Raw genomic sequence first — 22,018 nt, forward strand, 5'->3', positions numbered from 1 at the left:
AATGTCTCATTTCAGTTTTAGTTTGGCTCTAGTTTTGTATTTATTCCAGTTTATATGAAAAGGTTCATGTAGCGTGGATTAAAATTCATTTACAGAGTAAATCCTTTTCACTGAACACGTTAAAAATAAGTTTGAAAAAGTTGTGGGAAGCGTGGTGGTGGTGACGTTGAAGGCGAGCGACCGTGGTGGTGTAGTTCGTTTATAGCCTAAGTTTGGCTTTTAAGTTCTGGCACTTTTATTTAGGCTTCAAAATTCATAAGTTATATTATTTTGTGAAGATTATCTTGATGGACAAAACGTGTAAGTTTCATGAACTATGGTTGAACATAGAGCTTATTTTTTGCGATCATCCAAAAGCCTATGGAAAAATCCTATAGGCTTTTTGTCGAGGGAACCAGTGCGATGCTAACAGCCGATCCGCCTACAAAGTGACGTCATAGTTCCCCCAGTCTATTACAGAGTAATTACACAAATAAATGCTATTAAGTAACAATTACTTTCTATAGGTTTAGGGTTTGGTTTAGTTAGATATCTGTGGAAAATCCTTCCACCTGTATCAGATCTGTACCCTCAATTGACATTTTTAAATCTCGTTTGAAAACATATTTGTTCTCTATGGCTTTTGATTGTTGAATTTTGGAAGTTGTACTTTGTTTTATCTTTCTTTGATGTTATATTTTATTTTGCCTGTTATTATTGATTTTTGCCTTTTTGCTCTGCTCTTATTATTATTGTACTTTCACTGTACAGTCCTTTGGTCTACAGATCTCTGTGCACTAGAACATCATAAAACAGGCATAAAAACATTTTTTCCCCCCATGCCATCTCCAGCTTAAACGGCTAACGTAGCAATTACCACCGGTTTTTATTATTTATTTCTCAGTACCTGTGAAAAAGGCAATAATTAGATATTATGTAAATACATATACGTATTTTATTTATACAGTTGTATATATACAGCACATAATGCACAAATCTGTACATAAGTCTTCTGTTCCAGATGTATGCCACATTATTATTTTTTATTTTTTGTTCTCTTTTTCCTTAGTCTTATTTATTTAAATATTCTTTCTGTTCTCAAGTCATATATGTATGTATACATGTACCAAGAGCTCCTGAAAAACCACAAACAATTCCTTGTGTGTTTGCGCACACTTGGCGAATAAAATCATTCTGATTCTAGCCTAGGTTTAGCTTTTTACTTCTGCCGATTGTATTTAGTTGGGTTAATTGGCAAAGATTATCTTAATGTGTAAGAAGCAAACTTCTGTTTGTCACAGAGCTTTTTTTTCCCCCCCCAATTAAAAAAAAAATAGGAAAAAATTCTATTGGCTTTATGTCGAGGGAACCAGGCTGATGCTAACTTCCAGGACTGCTTCCATGTCATCCCTCACTCTATCATTCTATTAACACAGGGATTCTAAGCTGCACACGTGCGCGGCCGTGCACCTCTTACGCCGCGAGTGCGCAGAATAAATAGTATGTCGCGCACAGGACAGAAGCAAAAATTAGTTGGGGAAAGGTTGAATTCTAGTAAATGTAAAATAATTTTAAAAAAAGCAATTCTCGGGCAAACCGCTATTAGAACCAGTAAATGCGGTTAACAGGTTTCACAGAAAGAGAATGATGTGCGCCAAATGAGTCGCTGTAGATATCGAATACTTTAATGGTTGCAGATGAAACGGCTCAACACGAGAGTCAACGCAAACGCAGTGACTTGAAATAAAACGTCATCATGTTTCAAAGAAGAGTGGCTTGATTAAGTGGTGGAAATAGTGGATGATGGGCACAGAACGGTAACAAAACTGTGTGCAAACTCTAGGCTACTACATGGAGATGTTAATATAAGAATTCACATGTTCAAGTTTTTGGAAAATATTCATTGAAAATATTATATTATATTACATTATATTATAAGCCTAATAAACAATTGTTTCATATTAGCTATATTATATTACATTATATTACTATAAAAAATGTAACTATTCTGTGTGAGATTTTTTTTAAATGATTTTTTTTAATAGAATTTCTTGTTAAGTAACACAGCACTGTAAAAAAAAGTTTTATCAGGTAACCTAAAATGTGCATCATTTAGTTCACAATATATCAAATATAAATAGCACATTAAAGTTAAAAGTTACACACTTTTTTGTGTGTGTGGTGTACAGTTCTGGTATACTTTGGTATTCTTTATATATAAAGAATGTTTTTCCTCAGGTTGCCAAAATTTCCGCCCAATAGAGAACATTTTTGCTCCGCAAGCAAACAATTTTGAGGGAACATTGGTCCTGGAGTGCCGCTGTCCTGCAGAGTTTAGCTCCAACCCTGATCAAACACACCTGAACAAGCTAATCAATGTCTTCAGGATTACTAAGGCTACAGGCAGGTGAGACTTTTTTTTCAGGGTTGGAGCTAAACTCTGCAGGACATCGGCACTCCAGGACCGAAGTTGCCTATCCCTGTACATAACAGTGATTTAGAAATTGTTTGCGAATAGTGAAATTTTGCTGTATTGATTACTGAAATTGATATTGCAGAAATCACAATATAAGTCACCCTATACTGGTCGATCGCTAACTCGTGTACTTACTGTAAGGTTCATGAAATTCAAGAACTTCTTCAGCATCTCTGTCATGACTGAAAAATCCCCTTTTGGCAGGTTTTCCCTCACAGTAGTCACATTCATCTGAAAGAGAGAGACAGCATTAGCCACTCATTCCTCCCGTGGGGTTACAGTGCACTTCAGGCCAGCGCTGAAAGAGAGTCTGGAGATTTTTAAGCAAGTTTCTGTTGATCAAAGCAGCAGAACTCCATCTCTAGCCATCATTTTTTCAATGCGCTTAGAGTCTCCATGGTGCTCATCTTCAAAAACCAAATCAAATATTTCTCTCCTTCTAAATGCTCTGATGCCCCCTAACATGAATCTAAGCTGCAAACAGGACAATGGGCCTTCCTAAAGAAACCCTATTTTGAGTCAATCTGTTTTTCTAAAACAGAATCAAACTTGACCTTCAAAGTGTGCAAACATGAATCCAAAAGAAAAAGTGGGTGAAATGCCATCTCTTTTTGTGTCTGCATCTGGGCCATGTTTATTGGCGAGACAGATAATGACCGTGAAAGTCAGTCAGAAAGCAACAGAGTGGTATGAAAGAGAAACAGAGGGGTCCATTACAGCCGATTCTGCAGCCCACCTATTAACGTCCTGAAAATAAATCCATTAATACTACCAGACACAACACAGGCAGCTTTCTTCTGATACCTGCCTGAAACTTGAAAACTGCAATTTAGACAAACAACACTCAAACCCAGCAAAAGCAAAGGAATATTATCAATAAAAGCTCGGTACCAGTAAACACTGTGCTCTTATTGGGCTAGCCTGGGTTTGTCCTGACCTTAAAGTGACTGTGGCATCATTCCACTACTGAGGGAACAAGCGAGCACTTATCGAGGACATAAAGGGTATCTAGATGGACGCTAGTAGTCTTGGCAGAGCTAAATGCATACCCGACATTAATAATATATAATACTATTTGTATTTTATGAGGAAAACACGGTTCTGAGCAGACACAGATACAAGACATAAATCAAAGATACAAAATAGGAAACACTGACGTGAAGTGAATGTGTTACTTACAGGGCTCCCCTGGCACAGACAGCCCAAAAGCAGTGCTGTGTATGATGCCACAATACTGTCCTCCATGTGCTTGCCAGCATGCTGAAGAGCTGGAGAAAAGAAAAAAAGAAAAAATCAAATGACATTACTTAAAATGGGAATTTTTAATTAATATTTGAATATCCGAGCTCATAAAAGGAATATTATATTATGTTTATTTAAATGAAGTCAAAATGAATGTAGATTACATTCAGAACGTTTTTAATAATACTACCCACCAAAAGTTTGGAATAATTACGATTTTTTTAATTTTAAGTGCATATTATATTATGTTTATTTAAATGAAGTCAAAATGAATGTAGATTACATTCAGAACGTTTTTAATTTTTTACTACCCACCAAAAGTTTGGAATAATTACGATTTTTTAAATTTTAAGTGCTTTTGATCATTTAAAAAAAAAAAGTAACAGCAATACAAAACAGTCATATTGTGAAATGTAACAATTTAAAATGACAGATTTCTATTTTAATATTTTAAAATGTAATTTATTCTTGTGGCAGCAGGAAGCAGCCATTACTACAGTCTTCAGTGTCAGATGTTTAAAAGTAACAATAAAAACATTAATAATGTTACAAAAGATTTCTATTTCAAATAAATGCTGTTCTTTTGAACTTTTCATCAAAAAGTCTGGAAAAAAAATGTATCTCAGTTTCCACAATTTTAAACAACAACAAAAAAAACATTGATAATAAGAAACATTATTACTGATGGATCACCAATAATAATTGATAATAATTGAGCACCAAATGAGCACATTAGAAAGACTTCTGAAGAGTGGAGTAGTGACTATCACAGGAATAAATTACATTTTAAAATTATTAAAATAGAAAACAGTACTTTTAAATAGTAATATTTCAGAAACTTAGTTATTCCAAACTTTTGACCCGTTGTTTATATCCACAAGCATATATTGCACCCTGTGGTTCTGTTATTATTGTTGTTGTAAGCAATGTGTTTGGGAAAAAAAAAAAAAAAAGTGTTGAACAAAAATCCTTTAATCTCACGTAGAGTAAGCAAACAACACTAATAAAGCAGACTGCCCCACTTATTGTACAGAACGAACATGAAAACTGCATATAATGGTTATCGTGTTTATACTGTTTCTCATGTCCTTTTTGAGAAGACCAAACATATCCACATGCTCAGATGGAAGTCTGCTCCTTAAGCCCAAAGTGTACTTCGGTTTAAACTTTAGTTTAAAAGAGTACAAAGACATTTTTATAGGTCATAACCTCTGGAGAAAAAGAGAGCAGGCGCTGGACCAAGATGAAGCTTTCTAGAGCGCATGTGTTGACTGCCTGCATTCGCACACGCTATCAAATGGAATATACTTTGAAAGGCTGCACATTCAACTGTAAGCATATGCTAGCACCCACATAAAAACTGCAGTATACCTTGGGCTTTAAATAGGGGTGGGGGAAAAAAATCGATACAGCATAGTATCGCGATATTTTCCATGGCGATACTGTATCGATACACGGACGCCAAATATTGATCTTTTATTATACTATTTGGTAGAATAATAAAATCAATTTCTTTACAGTCCACTAGATGGTGGTGTTGAGTTTTTTCCTAAAATCCTTTAATGCACGGCAAGCCATTGATTATCCCGCTTTTTATTATTCCATGGATATTTGCCAAGTTATAGACAAGTTAAAACTAGTATTGCTCTTTGCAGTGCAATATTTGACCGAATGGGTAAAAATTACGGTTATTTTTGTCAGTTACAGAATTATAGAATTACAGAATTATAACATTTATTTGAATTAATTATCGATTGTTTGTTCGAGAGAGAGAAATATGACAGTTATGTTTGTGAATTACCTGCGTCTGTGCGTCTCTCTCTACAAACAATGAAGTTTAAATAGGGGTGGGGGAAAAAAATCGATACAGCATAGTATCGCGATATTTTCCGTGGCGATACTGTATCGATACACGGACGCCAAATATTGATCTTTTATTATACTATTTGGTAGAATAATAAAATCAATTTCTTTACAGTCCACTAGATGGTGGTGTTGAGTTTTTTCCTAAAATCCTTTAATGCACGGCAAGCCATTGATTATCCCGCTTTTTATTATTCCATGGATATTTGCCAAGTTATAGACAAGTTAAAACTAGTATTGCTCTTTGCAGTGCAATATTTGACCGAATGGGTAAAAATTACGGTTATTTTTGTCAGTTACAGAATTATAGAATTACAGAATTATAACATTTATTTGAATTAATTATCGATTGTTTGTTCGAGAGAGAGAAATATGACAGTTATGTTTGTGAATTACCTGCGTCTGTGCGTTTCTCTCTACAAACAATGAAGCTGTGAGGTTAGTTATTTAAACAGATATTTTACTTTCACGTTGCTGAGGAATATAATGCAGTGATCCAGTATCTAAGCCATTTTATTAATAAAAGTAGCGGGGCAGCGTTGACAAATTTATGTTGGCCTACTCCTGAACGTTTCTGTGTGCACAGCAGGATCTCCAATCTCTCTCTCTCTCTCTCTCTGTGCGAGTGATGTGTGTGTGCGCGTTTGTGTGTGTCAATTAAAGCAGCGGCGCATTAATATAGAATGGTAATTAAACTGACTTGGAACTACTTGAGCATTAAACGGTTTTATAGGGGTCATATGATGCGATTTCAAGTTTTCCTTTCTCTTTGGATTGTTACTAAACCGCATTAACACATTTCATTACACCAAATACACCAAATAATGTTCTTTTTAGCAACATCATATGACCCCTTTAATGCATACCTGCCAGCCAATTAGAATCAAGAATTCCAACAGACCATGGAATAAATGAAAGTACAATTTTCTAAGAGCACAGCAGTGCATAGTATACCTGTTGTAGCACATTGTTTACTTTAAGAGTACATGTTATGTTTAATTTAAATGTAACATTTTTATTTTAATGTAAGACTATGTTTTATTTATTTTAAATTTAACAATAATTTACTTTCAAATGCCCCACTTTCTGAAGGGTCTGCACAACTTTTTTGTACAAGTTCAAGTTGCATTGTTCAAAATACCTGTAGTAGCACAGCAGTGCATACCTGTTTACATTTAATTAAGGTGGACTAGACTAGACTGTAATACAAATAGTTGAGTTTGCCAGGTGCATACACCTGAGTATATCTAAGTATATTTGTGTATCTCATTGAAGTGAGATACACAAACTGAGAAATGTTTCTTTTTAGTTAAAACAGACGTTGCCAAAGTTTTCGTTTGGGGACATAATTTGAAGTTGGAAAAAGGTAATAAATTGCAATATATCGAAATATATTTAAAATCACAATAATATTGTATTGTGACAAGTATCGTGATAATATCGTATCATGGGGCCTCTGGTGATTCCCACCCCTAATGCAATAGGCAGCTTAACTGCTCAAGACAAACAGAACCCAGAAAACAAGTTTTTAATAAACATAACTGCTTCAAATTAATGTTTTCAGTATGGTTGTGTGTAATTTACATTGTAAAGCAAAATGTCCAAGTATTGGCAATTTATATTTACCACAGACCTTGATGTACGCATAAGCTGAAAAATCCCATTGTGAACCCATGGAGAATTAGTCTTTTGGGTTTTGGCATCACAACTGCTGCACACGTTATCAAAAAGAACATACAAACAGTTGTTGATCCAGATCTATTATTATTATTATTATTATTATTATTATTTTAGTATTATTTATATACCATTATATTAATATACACCGTGAACACACACGGTGAACACCCGGAGCAGTGGGCAGCCATTTATGCTGCGGCGCCCGGGGAGCAGTTGGGGGTTCGGTACCTTGCTCAAGGGCAACTCAGTCGTGGTATTGAAGGTGGAAGAGAGCGCTGTAAATTTCTAACCTTTGGGTTACGAGTCCGACTCTCTAACCATTAGGCCACGACTTCCCCACAAAGACTCTTAACAATAAGGCTGGTTGCAGAGGAAACGCACTCCGCCAGAACAGATGTTGCAAAAGAAAATAATTGGAATTGCGCAAATGTCAGAAAAAGAACTAAGAGCGCATATGGATTCTTGATGCAGGAGCTAAATGCATCATGACTTGGACTTGAGTCTGAGTTCATGTGGTGTACTCTCATATTACACAAAATTCCATTCTCAGAAATCTCTAACATACGTGTGCACACTTACAACCCTCTACACACACCGTGGCAATGCACATTTAAAATTGTGTTCTTTCACTGGGTCTCTAAGTCCAAACTGAGATTGGTTGTCCACCAAAGTGGCTTGTGCATTAAGCAAAATTCACGGCCATGACATTTATCTAGTCCCTGGGTGTAGTGTCTACCTTTGTTGAGATCAAGTTCTTCATCCTCCTCTCCCTTCTTCTTGTCCTCTGTGCTGTTGTTTTCTGAAGCTACCCACTGGATCTCTTCATTGGTCTCTTTCCATTCTCCACTCTGGTCCAATTGGGGCTTCGGCGCATCATTGATGAAGTCATCCGTCTCCGTCTCCGCCAACATGGCTGCATGCTCTCTCTGAAGAAAAAGCTATACATGCAGAAACAGAGAAAAAGCAACTACTAGTGTTTTGCTTGTGAACCAATCAGTGAACAAAAATAATTTTGGTGGACACATTCAAAACATTCAAATTACCGGGAATCACTGAAATTTCTCACCATGAAAACCTATTCTATTACACCATTATATTTCTATTCATGTGCAGATGCATTAAAGGGATAGTTCACCCAAAAATGAAAATTACCCCATGATTTTATTCAACCTTTAAGCCATTCTAGGTGTATATGACTTTTTTCTTTCAGACGAATAATATTAATATTTATATTGATATCCATATAATTTTCTTACACAAAAGCATCAATTTGCTTCAGAAGGCATTTATTAACCCCCCAGAGCCGTGTGGAGTACTTTTTATGATGATGGAAGCACTTTATTGGACTTCAAAATCTCACTGCTAATATAAAGCTTGGAAGAGCCAGGACATTTATTAATATAACTCTGATTATATCCGTCTGAAAGAAGAAAGTCAGGGGTAATTTTCATTTTTGGGTGAACTATCCCTTTAATGGTCAGCTTTATCATAAATTTGAATACCAAACTGTACACCAATGTATCATTTTATTTTAGCAATTAATTGTATGCACACCATGCACTGATGCACTTTCAACATACACTAACAGTAATGTACGTAGTCATGAAATCTGAGAACTTCCTCAACAAAATCTGATAACTAGTGGTCACAGAGGAAGCAGTTGAGACACATTTTACTACCATGTGTAAACAGCTATGTGTTTTGAGTGACCATTTGTGATCACATCACACCAAGACCTTAATAATAGGTGTAATAATACTAGGGCCCGTTTTCTTTAAGTGTGAAGCGTGGACATGCAGCAGTTGTTTCTCTGTGTTTGTGTTTATACCTTCACCAGAGCAGCGATGGCGCTGCGAGATCTCTCAGTCTGCAACTCATCTTTGTCAGACACACACATGGAGTCCCAGACTTCACCTCCCTCCATCTGCAGCTCCACCAGACAGTGTCTGTTCCTCGCGCTGTACTCAACCAGATTAATAAGCAAGCCCAGACCCTAAAAACGCACACAAATACAATGAAAAACACCTCATTTAGATAAACAGGAACCACAACATAGACAGAAAACCTGGTTTCAGCTTGATAGGAATGTCACACACAACTGGTCTGCACAAACAAAACAAAAATAGGATTGGACAATTTAAAAATATTTTACACTTTTATTTTAGATATGTAAATTATATAAATGATACTACTCAAATATATATTTAAAAAAAACTAGTTAAAATCAAGGCATGTTTTCTGTATTTTTTCACTAAAAGCACACAAGAGTGAGATTTAATCATTTTCAGTTATATGAATAAATTAGGGATAGGAAAAGTAAAGTTCATTTTTAAATATGTATTGGCAGATATCCTATGGCATTATGCTCATGCTATTTGAGCTAGGACTGGGCAATTATAAATATTACCAAACATTAGAAATAGACACTTTGACAATATGTTAACAGTAAAGAGAAAAGAATGATCCAACCGTATGTCGGCGCACGTGATTAACCGCTCATGTGTGACGTGCTCTGTGAAGGACCATAAGGTGCCATTCACACAGAATGCGCTTTTGTATTGACAAAGATGCGACACGGGCAGTGGAATAGGAAAAAATTCTGGAAGATGGGAGTTGAGCTTCTTTTAACTTGAGCACCACATTTTTAGAATGCTGTTTCATGCATGAGACGCTGCAAGAGACGCGAGCACAACAGTCAAACGCGTCCATGTTTACATAGAAAAAAACAATGGAAAAGCAGCGTCATCGAATAAAAACCTGTAAAGAACTACTAACCGTACGTCTGAAATTTCATGTTTGCATCATGGTGACAGGCTGTTCATTGTTTTTACAGAACATTTACAGTTAATGTCTACTGGTGTTTTGCCTTCAGTCGTTTTGAATTTGAAGAAAAAACTCAAAAACCTCAACAAATTTTTAAAGCCTTTTATGTGAAATGATTACAATTTTTTTACTTCCTTATGGAAGAAGTGCAATAATGCATTACAATTAACACACAACGTTACTATAAGTATCATCAAATAAACCTCACAAATAAACATTGCATATATTTGATTTGTAACATTGTTACCTATTACAAATGTGATCACAGTATGGATTTTTCATTTGTAATGTTTGAAAGCACTCAGGAACTCCTGGTGGACACTGCTGGTCCCCACTGAATGTATACTGAATGATATTACTAGAGTTGTGTACTCACCAGGACTCTGATATCGAACCTCTGCTCCTGCAGCAGGTACTGTGGGACCCTGAGCACACAGTTCAGCACCGTGCTGATTAACTCCTCCTGCTCGCCTGTCTTTGTGCTGCCCCATTCTACAGACAGAAAGAAAACACACTCAATGGCTGCTGCACATACGAGTTCAGCGCAAGTTAATCAGGGATTTTCTCTGACTGTTGTTCTCCAAGCTGCTTACATCTGGCTTATGACTGAGTACTCCTGCATCATGCTGAAGGGTTTGGCAGCAATACTAGCGAGTAGCTAGCCAAAGCAGCACTGCTAACAGAAATCCATTTGGCACATCGGACAAAGCCCATGCAAGAAAGCCAAAAGACTCTTATTGACTTTAAGCCTTTTTAAAAGCAGAATAACACATATTCTATAAGGCATAATGTAATGAGATTGTTCAGTTCGCCTGTTTGTTCAGCTTAACAGCTTCCAGCACATTTTACATTTCAGTGTTAGGGAGTAACTAACGAAAAGCAGCAAAGTTATTAGGTCGGTAACAACTAATCAATAATAAACAATAATGAATTTCACTACTGATTAGTTGGGACTTTGTGCTGAAAATGGAGAACCTTTGTCAATGAAAACACTTCACAGTAGCAAAAACTGCATTTCTATGGGCAAAAAATGCATTTGACAAAAGTGATTGAAAAGTGAGTTGCAGTGGGAAAGGTACAGAATTGTCAAAAGCATACTTAATTTTTGCATGCAAACAGAATGAGATTGCTTCGCCTGTTTGTTCAGCTTAACAGCTTCCAGCACATTTTACATTTCAGTGTTAGGGAGTAACTAACGAAAAGCAGCAAAGTTATTAGGTCGGTAACAACTAATCAATAATAAACAATAATGAATTTCATTTCATTACTGATTAGTTGGGACTTTGTGCTGAAAATGGAGAACCTTTGTCATTGAAAACACTTCACAGTAGCAAAAACTGCATTTCTATGGGCAAAAAATGCATTTGACAAAAGTGATTGAAAAGTGAGTTGCAGTGGGAAAGGTACAGAATTGTCAAAAGCATACTTAATTTTTGCATGCAAACAGTCAAGCACATAGTGTGCCAAAGTATACTCCTTTTGATGGCATGTGAACTAGGATGATTCATTCATGCCCAGTGTCTGCACTATTTCTCTGCAAAAGTTATGGGCAATAAATAAATAAATCTTGTTTAAACTGGAGTTGCGGGCATCTCTCCCCTTACACAAGTGCTCATCAACATGGGCGTCTATTGTTGTTGCGCCTCCGGTAGTTTGTTGTTATTTTTTGGACTGTGAAACAATGACCAATAATTACTGCAAAGAAATCAAGGCACAAGAGTGATCTGAGTGTACAAAGTAGACATGGTTTAAAAAAATAAAAAAAAAACCAAGCTGCCCGCGTTCAGCATATTCGTACTACACTGATGACGAAATCTGCAATACAAATACTGTACTCAGTTTTGCGTAAGTATACTTTGGGATTTACAGCTAAATGTTGGGGAGTAATTAACTAAATTCCACTATGTTACTAGGTCTGTAACAACTAACGATAATAAGAGATCATGAATTGCATTATTGATTAGTTGGTTCTGTGTGCTGAGAATGAAGAATCTATGACATCACTTTTCAGTAGTGCAAACTGCATTTCCATGGGGAAAAATGCATTCAAAAAATGGGGGTCTCAAAACACTTTTTTACACTTCAAACACAGTCACGAGCATACAATTTTACTGGAGTTGCCCTGTCAGGTGTGTGTGGTTTTTGAAGTTTCAAAAAGTTCATGATCAGCTAAATCCAAGTCTTCTGAAAATTGTTCTATATGGTGAATAGATATAATTAAGGCTTTTATTCACATTTTCATGTATTCCATGCATGGACAATACATCAAATATGGCAAACAAAAGCCAAACATACTTGCTTGAAACAAATAAACCACAATGGAGAGTTTTTAGATTTCTTGGATGTAGCATTTGATAATAAAGGCTTTTTTAATTCACAAGAGTGCCATGGTCATTCTGAAGAATTCTTTGATGGACTGTGATAAACCCTAGACCAGAGATCTCTACTATTGGACTTTGCTTGAAACCTCAATGGTTGTTGCACGTTATCCAAGTATCATCATGCTTCCATTAAACCAGTATTGATGTACTCTATTTTTGTGCTGATCAGTGTTTATATGTCTGAAATATATCTGTTCACCATACAAATCAATTGATTTATATGGATTATATTTACGATGTCTTTATGAACTTTCTGAAGCATCAAAGTTTTGGAGGTATGGACTTTCAATGAATGGTTTCATTAAAAATATCTTCATTTATGTTTTGAAAATTAATAAAACGTTCTATGGGTTTTGAATGAGGGTATGTCATTGATGATTATGTCATTAAGAGTAGTTTGTAGCTTGACAAAGTACAGTTTCAAAGTAGCTTTTCAACAGTTACATTTACAAATGCAATCCATCACAGTCAAAGTGGAAGGTTTGTTTTTCTAAACGTCATGGTCTTCGTACTGACCGTTGTCATGTGTGAGATTTAGCAGGACTCCGATGATGGCTCGCATACAGTCTTCTACAGCTTTCCCCACGTTGCTGTTGCTGCAGTAGGGCAGAGGCATGCCCGACGAGCACAGGCCTCTGTTCACCTCTCGACTGTACCTCTGGATCATCTCCTCACAGTGCTGTAATGCTCTAAAACAAACAGACAAGACAAAAATGTCAAGTTCATTCGAAGAATTATTTAAATGATTGTTTTAGTATCCAAAACCATCTTAAAGGGACAGGTCAGTGAAAAGATTTAAATTCTTACATCTAGTACTTATCCTATCTATTTTCTCACACAAAAGTTATTATATTGCTTCAGATATCTTGTGTAGTGCACAAATAAAATTCACTGTATAGAAAAGAGTAGCATGAACTAGGGCTGGGCAATAAATGGTATATTGAGATCGCAATAAAATGTGTTCATAAAAATGATACGCTCTGGACATTTTCTTCGATATGTATTAATGTAACAGCCTATAACACAGCAGAAAAAAAAATTCAACAACTGCCAGGTAGCGCATGTCTCTAAAAACTCTGCATGTTCTGTGTGTGGTTTTGTCTACTACACAAACACACATGATGCTCACAGTGTTTTTAGCGTCTGCCATCTCAACATATGAGGACATGAAAATCATCTTCAGAGTTGTTCTGAGTGTCACTTCTCAAGCTTTTCACCATTTAATTTGAGAAAAAACACCATCAAATAAACACAGAACCTCCAACATCTTCCTAACAAACCACCAAAATTAAAGTTCTGTTTACCTAGAAGAAATTATGACAGAAATATATTATTGTATACTAAAATGCACTTCTCAAAGTAATATTTTTAGTTAAAAGGAACATAATACAACTACAATGTTTTTCATCCATGTAAAAATGCAGTTTTGATGTAAATTAATATTTTCAATTTTTATTTTAATATGTAAATTTTGTATTTTCGATTTTATTTCATTTTAATCAGATTTGACTACATTTTAAAATATTTCTTAAACGTTTTATTTGTAATTCTTTTCATTAGACACCATTTTCATGATACATTTGTATTAAAATCATAAAACAGAATTTAGCGGAAAATAAAATGGATTTCATGGGGTCCTTAATTAAAAGGTAGCTAACTCTGTGGTTATGTTTGTTCAATGAGGAAAGTATTTCCTTCCCCATTAATGGTAAACGAATATAGTGATAAATATCAATATCGAATGATACGGAAAAAAATATCGTGATAATATTTTTGGCCATATTGCCCAGCCCCAGGGTGAACATTCCTCAAAATATTACCTTTTGTGTTCCACAAAACAAAGTCAGTCATACAGGTTTGGAATAACAAGTGGATCAAAAAAAGAAATAATTTAAGGTAGTGGTTCTGAACTGGTGGGTCACAGTTCTGTATTAAAACAATGATAAATGCAAAAAATAAAAGGCAGCCATACAAACCATATAATTGTGTATAGTTTGGATGGTAAAATAAAGGGCTTTTAATTTAAAAGTAAGGAGAAACTAAAAGGTTTCTCTGTCATTGAAGTTAAATGACATAGATGCCAACATGGATAGGTTGCATGACATGCCCTCATTCTCAAAAAAAAAAAAAAACACATGCAATGTAAAAGAAAATACGACTCAATTAGTGTTTCTGGAGGTATCATCAAATCTAATTAAATCATCAAATCCTATGATTTTTAATGCCTTTTAATGCCTTTGTGGAAACCATGACACATTTTATTTTTCAGAATTCTTTGATAAACAGAAAGTTCAAAATAACAGCATGTATTTGAAATAAAACCTTTTGTAACATTATAAATGTCTTTACTGACACTTTTGATCAATTTAATTTGTCCTTATTGAAACATATCTTTTTTTTTTATGGTACTTAATGGTAATATATTATGGTTTCCACAAAAAAATATGACGAATGGAGTACTGATACTGAAAATTTTAATGATGAAGGCTATATTCAAAATAAACTGGTAATATTAGTTTTCTTCAAATCCATCTAAAAAATTAATGCCTGTAGGAATAAGATTTAATGACTTTTAATGCCATTTAAGGCCTTAATTTTATGACTTTTAATGCTTTTCAATGCCCCGCAGAAACCCTGTAAATCCAATGCACTTAGAACTTGGAAAAAAATCTGTGTTCTGCAGCAAAACCAGCTGAGAAACACTACTTTAAGGACTCTTGCGAACTCCATATTTTACTGTAAGCACAAAAATAACAGCCCTTAATAAATCAAATCATAATTTACAGTCTATCACAGGGCATCAAAGCCTCTTGACCAGCGGTGGCGAACTCTGGTCCTGGAGAGCCGCAGCCCTGCAGAGTACAGCTCCAACCCTAATTAAAACTCACCTCCCTGTAGCTTTCTAGTAACCCTTCAGACCTTGATTAGCTTGTTCAGGTGTGTTTGATTAGGGTTGAAGCAAAACTCTGCAGACGTTCGCCACCCCTGCTCTTGACAGATACTTCAGTTGAATATAAGGTGTATCTTGACAGTGACGTCACATTTTAACACCAAGCCTGGGACTATAAGTGCACCATCAGCATCTATGGCCGTTCAGAGTAACACTCAAGATGATAAAACAGCCTGCAGATAACAGATGCAACGGGAAATGTGCACATCCTAATGGATTGCATTTATGCCACAGCCAAGGTCAGCAGACACTAACACAAGCTGCATTAGCTTTCTTTAGAGGGAGCAAACTGAACTCTTCCTCTCTATTAGTCCCCAAGATGTGTGTGTGAGTGAGATAGCAATAGAGAGACTGCATCCACAGCATGTACTACAGTACGACCAGCTTCATGCAAAATGCTGCTAATGCGCTTAGCATAATGAGAGGTTATTAGAGAGCGAGATGGGAAATGGAGGTAGAGGTTCATGTATTCATATAATAGTTGGGTCATTATTAATGCAGGCCTGTCGTACTCTCTAACTGAATTAGTTAGACATGAATGAGTTCTTCCAGCAGAGTGTGTGTGTGTGTGTGAGCCGACTTTGTTGACTCATCTAGATCCTCTTCACCGTCCTGAGCACCCGTGTTTAGTTCGCTGTGCACTTTGAAGGGTCTGACCCCATCTAGAGAGCTGGGCCATCAAGGTGTATCTTGACAGTGACGTCACATTTTAACACCAAGCCTGGGACTATAAGTGCACCATCAGCATCTATGGCCGTTCAGAGTAACACTCAAGATGATAAAACAGCCTGCAGATAACAGATGCAACGGGAAATGTGCACATCCTAATGGATTGCATTTATGCCACAGCCAAGGTCAGCAGACACTAACACAAGCTGCATTAGCTTTCTTTAGAGGGCGCAAACTGAACTCTTCCTCTCTATTAGTCCCCAAGATGTGTGTGTGAGTGAGATAGCAATAGAGAGACTGCATCCACAGCATGTACTACAGTACGACCAGCTTCATGCAAAATGCTGCTAATGCGCTTAGCATAATGAGAGGTTATTAGAGAGCGAGATGGGAAATGGAGGTAGAGGTTCATGTATTCATATAATAGTTGGGTCATTATTAATGCAGGCCTGTCGTACTCTCTAATTGAATTAGAGCCACATGAATGAGTTCTTCCAGCAGAGTGTGTGTGTGTGAGCCGACTTTGTTGACTCATCTAGATCCTCTTCACCGGCCTGAGCACCCGTGTTTAGTTCGCTGTGCACTTTGAAGGGTCTGACCCCATCTAGAGAGCTGGGCCATCAGCTCGTAATTACATTAGCAGTGGAAGAGAGGCCAGACTGCCTCAAGCGGACAAGTATAAGCTATTTACCATAACAGATGCCAAAATGTGCTTGACTCTTATGGAAAGTAGATTTTTGAATTTTTTTTAAAAATGTGAGTGGTACTTGCCCACGCAAGTCGCTGCTGGGATGCTAGGGTGTAATAGATGCTTGCCAGGGCATTGCTTCATGGCTGCTAAAGTTTCTTGCTTCTATCCGGTTTGCTAGGTGGATTGTTACTCAGCCAAATCAAAAGAGCCAGTAAGAATTTAAAAAGCATCTCTATAACATTCTGAGCTGTAGATACGGCTTTGCTTCCTCCTTCAATGCAAGTCTTAAATGCAACTTTCTTGCCTGTTTTATCATCTGCCATGCAAGAATTCGGATTGCATAGAAAATAATGAGATACCATTCATGTATGTAGTACAAAAGGTGTGGGGAAGTTACATTACAAAGTCAACAAATATAAAAATATCTAAGTCCCAATAGTGATTTCTGAAACCAAGGACGGGGGGAAAAACCCTTTCATAACACATGTGGTGAATGGTACAATGGTACAATTATAAAATTAGTCAATATGACTCATGCGCTACATGTACCCTTTTCACAGAAAGAGATAAAGCATTTCCGCAATAATTATCATTGTGTAGCAATATATGCATAACACTATGTGTAGTGTTATTGGGTTCTTTAACTGGGTTTCTTGTTTCTAATTCAGTGTACATCTTTCTCCCATCAAACTGCCATAATCCATGCCTTTTGGAAAGCTGTGGTAAAGCAATAATTGATTTATTTTTTTCCCTTTATTTTGCTGTTGGAACAAATTTGCTCCCATGTAGCTCTATAGAGGTTTACCCTGTAAAGGAAATGTGCAAAAAACTCCAAAGTTGTCTGAAGCAACAGCTTTCTGCAAACAGATTAAATGCAAGTATCCAATGATAATCGCTGATAATTAATTCATATTCAAATATGAAGCATGACGTTGTGTGATGTCAGAAGCTTTATTGTACCTGACAGCTCCTGATTACTGCATGCTTCCATTGTATGCAGAGTGAACATTCTGATGTGTAAGAAAGTAAATCGGGTGGTAGGAATGACATGAGGGACTAAATGACTATGGTTAACTATCCTTTTAAGTGGTCTGAAGTTGGACACTTGAGACAGTATGCAACTCTCATTAAGGTTTGAGATGATTGGCCTCTTCAAGAAATGTCAGCATGGCTTGAGCTGTATCAGAGGGTGTTCTCTGGCACAGCAGCTCTGCGCTTATGGTCTTGGCAGCTGTTGCTGTTGATAAAGTGTTCCTGTTGCTGTTGGGGTTGTTAATGAGTCTGGAGGCTGTCTGCTGTAATGAGGAAAGCTAGCACAAAATGCTCGGTTAACCTGCACCCTGCTCGACCACACAGTACCAGGGGCTTACTGCCAAAACAGTCAGGAAAACATGACAAGTGTACTGCTACATCACTGTAAAACTACAGCTAGACAACTGCTTTTATTTTGGAGGCACTTACTTGGCTGAAGACACTATGAGCTGAGAGTCCTTGTACGCAATCAGGTAGGCCTGGTTTTCTGGATTTTGAACAGTTACCTGCATCGATAAATATCAAATTAAAAATAAGTAAAAAAAAAAAAAAAAAAAAACACAATGCAAAAAATAATCCTCTGTTGTTCAATCTACAGTAGGTTAATATCAAGGTTAATGCAGTCTGTTTATCCCTCAGTGAAATCTACTGAGGTTTACAGCTGACTCACTCTGCCAAGTACAATAACCAACATTCCCTCATAAAAAGATAAAATTAGGTCTAAAGGTAAAAAGATATAGTAAAGGATTTAACTGTTACACATGACCAGAATCTTACTACCACTTAACTATACAACCATTCAAAAGTTTGGGGTCGATACATTTATTTTATTTATTTTTTTGAAAGAGGCCTCTTATGCTCACCAAGCCTGCATTTATTTAATAAAACAGTCCATTTATTTAATTACAGCAATAATCATAATATTGTGAGATATTATAAACATTTAAAATGACATTTTTTAAAAAAGAAAATACACGTATTTTTAAGGCGCAACTATATTTTCAGAAGCCATTATTCCAGTCTTCAGTGTCACATGATCCTTCAGAAATAACTCTAATATTCTGATTGGATGCTGAAGAAACATTTATCAATGTTAAAAACAGTTCTGCTGTTTAATATTTAATAAATAAAATAAAAAAATCTGAATTCTTGATTAATATGAAGTTCAAAAGGACAGCATTTATCTGAAATAGCAAAGTTACAATAATGTTCCAAAAGATGTGTCAATTTTGTATTTAAAAAAATAAATAAATAACTAAATAAATAAAATATTTAAACCTTACTGACCCTAAACTTTTGAACGGTAGTGTGTTACGACACATCAATCTACAGGAAATCACCAAAAATGTATTTTACTGTAAAATTCATATGAAAGCAAATATAATTTTATAATTATTTATAATTATTTTTATTTAAATGCTGAAAAGTATGTGATTTTAATTTTGATTGAATTTTTGAATTTTGATATTTGTATCCCATGTTAATGTATTTGCAGGAGAAACAGTCTGCATCTACATAATTCAAACTTATTCAGAGCACTTTATACTGCACTTGTTTACATTTACATTTAACATACTTAAAATATGCATAACAACTGATGTCTAAGAATCACAACTCAAAAGTGTGGATGAGTATCAGACTTACACTTTCTAGAACACGCAAACATCTCTCAGCCCCCCACAATGATGCCACTAGGTTCTCCTTATCATCCTCTCGGCTCAGGTTCTCCACACACTCTTTAACTGTGGGGTAACACACACGCACCTCAAATCACTCTCACAAGTATCTTATTATATAATGCACTTATGAAATGCATGTATGTGAAACCTAGGCCTGAAACCTTGGGATGATCATGACTTAATACAACTTGACACAATATTAACATAATATCTCCCTTCTATAATAAATAATGGACAACGATCAGACATTTAATAATATGCAGGTCACTTCAGCAAATACTGAGTAAAAGCAGAAGACCTTTATCTACAATGTGGTCCAGGCCTCCCAGAAGCCGGAGCTCTTCTTTAAACCAATCCCCCGCTCTCTTCGACGTCAACGACAACAATGTCTCCGTTGCTAAATGACCCGTCTGCCGAGAAAAAGACAATGCACAATCAGTCTGAAAGATATTATAAAAGATACATTCAGCTTTAATGCCTCCATTATGCAAATGTAAAAGTTCTATTTGCTAAACAGAACATTAAAACAAATGTAAATAGAGGGTGTGGAAAGCAAAGAACACAACTTGATAAAAAAGCTCTTGATCAGGCTCTGATGGCTAAGGTAAAAACATGAAAACAAGTAAATATTATAATAGTTTAGCAAAGGGTGTTTTGAATGGATTTAGAGACAAGTTCTTGAAGAGGGTTTTATCTTGCTGTGCTTCTGTGCTAACAGTCTAAGTGGGCATTCACAAAGGATACATTGTGTTCCGTCTAGGCATGGGCCGATTACCGGTTTCAAGGTATACAGCGATTTGAAAATGTCACGGTTTCAAAACCGCTAATATTTTCCGTTATACTGTTCCTGCGTATGCGCTGTTTTTCATGTCTCCTCAAAGTCTGAAAGTGTAGGAATCCCTCAGCACTGTTGCCAACTCTCGCAAGATAAATAAGCAACCAATCATGACTACTGTCATTTTATTTATTTATGTTTTTTAAACATTGCATTAGAGTTATTGCACAAATCAAGAGAACAACTCACATTGTTTGCTCGCAGATTCAGTTCAGCAAACAGCACAAACGATCACGTCAAAAAAACAGGCTGGCTGTAATTCACTTTTATTTGAACAAAAAATCTCAATAGATATCACTAAATTCCAAATTATATGTTTGCTGGTTTTTTTTTTTTTCAGCTCATCAGCACTTTTTCCATAATGTAGAGAGAGCCTGCGTTCATGGTTGCCAGGTTGGGAAGATTACGTAAACAACTGGGCAGCAAATGTACTGATTTAAGAGAAAAGCTCTGACTGGGGGACTTTAACTCTTTTTTTGTAACATTTACCATGTTTAACAATAAAGTCCTGCAATAATGGTTAAACAGTTAATCGTGATTATTTTGCTCACAAAATATAATCATGACTACTGTCATTTTATTTATTTATGTTTTTTAAACATTGCATTAGAGTTACGCTTGAACTGAGGCGCTAAAGCGATCGCGCTTTATTTATTGTTTGAATTTCGTTATGAATTTGGAATCATTTTCAAGCTGATACTTTGTTTTTTAAAAAGTAACAAAGCACAAAGCTTTTTGCGATTACTGGATGGCAAATGCACTTCAGATAATAAGAAGTTCACGCATTAACAGAACACAGCATAGACTAAGATCTTGTTAATAAGAAGTCATATTAGTAATGATTATAAACTATAATTGTTAATGATATTGCCTATATTCACACAACTGACAGCTTTACTTGTTGTAGTTTGTTCAAGTTGTGATATAGTCGCCAGTGGCGAGTGGCGAGCTCAGCAAAAACTTCACTCGTAAATTTATGTTTTTGGTCGCAAATGTTACCGTTTTAGTCGCAATCTGGAGCCCTGTCATAAGGGTTTGGTATGACATGGGGGTGTGTAAATGACAAAATATATTGTAATTTTGGGATGATCTATTCTTTAACACAGAGACTAGTTGTTGGAACAACCCACTGACTAGTGCTGGGTGGTATACCGGTTCATACCGAATACCGGTGTTTATTTTTGTTATGATATAAATTTTTAAAATACCGCAATACCGGTGTATGTCACTTAAACAACGTTCGGAACGCGACACTGTTTGAAAGGGGTCCCTTTTCACTGTTGCACTGTGGTGAGGGAACAGCTGTATGTGTTACTAAGCCTGAAAGTTCCGAAACTGAAGCTGTAGAACTAATAGAACATGATGACACAGAAGAACTCATCCACAATATCCACATTGACCGCCACAAATATCCACCGCCCCCTGCCATCAGCTCCCGCGTCTCACAAACACGAGCGCGACTTTAGCACTAGATTTAGCAACTTTCAGACCCTTTTAGCGGCTTTTTTCCATAGAATATTCATACTGACAAACCTAGCGACTTTTTTGGATAAACCTTAGCTATGGTTCAGTTGGAAGATTTCACCAGTGCTGTCCCGTGAACGCGAGGTCTGACTTTCCCGGAGAAGTGTCACCTCTCTCGGCGTCTGTTCTGTGCAGTGAGCGGCAAAGAAGCAGTACATTCAGTTGGCCGCACCACAGCCGACTCGTCAATAAAT

The 22,018-nt window shown here is 36.2% G+C and overlaps 1 protein-coding gene across 1 annotated transcript in view; it reads right to left on the reverse strand.

Moving 5' to 3' along the window:
• Positions 1 to 22,018, reverse strand: part of LOC107745560 (wings apart-like protein homolog) — an 87,025-nt gene that overhangs the window by 6,384 nt on the left and 58,623 nt on the right. Inside the window, exons 11-19 of the mRNA XM_016559454.1 lie at positions 19,764 to 19,875; positions 19,431 to 19,528; positions 18,216 to 18,292; positions 12,961 to 13,133; positions 10,440 to 10,555; positions 9,069 to 9,233; positions 7,977 to 8,178; positions 3,635 to 3,723; positions 2,591 to 2,686 (exon numbers count right to left, since the gene is read on the reverse strand). Of these exons, the coding sequence (XP_016414940.1) occupies positions 2,591 to 2,686; positions 3,635 to 3,723; positions 7,977 to 8,178; positions 9,069 to 9,233; positions 10,440 to 10,555; positions 12,961 to 13,133; positions 18,216 to 18,292; positions 19,431 to 19,528; positions 19,764 to 19,875 (1,128 nt within the window). The remainder of the gene's footprint in view (positions 1 to 2,590; positions 2,687 to 3,634; positions 3,724 to 7,976; positions 8,179 to 9,068; positions 9,234 to 10,439; positions 10,556 to 12,960; positions 13,134 to 18,215; positions 18,293 to 19,430; positions 19,529 to 19,763; positions 19,876 to 22,018) is intronic.

This window comes from Sinocyclocheilus rhinocerous, unplaced genomic scaffold, assembly GCF_001515625.1.
Source record: "Sinocyclocheilus rhinocerous isolate Xijiao unplaced genomic scaffold, SAMN03320098_v1.1 scaffold672, whole genome shotgun sequence".
NCBI lineage: Eukaryota > Metazoa > Chordata > Actinopteri > Cypriniformes > Cyprinidae > Sinocyclocheilus > Sinocyclocheilus rhinocerous.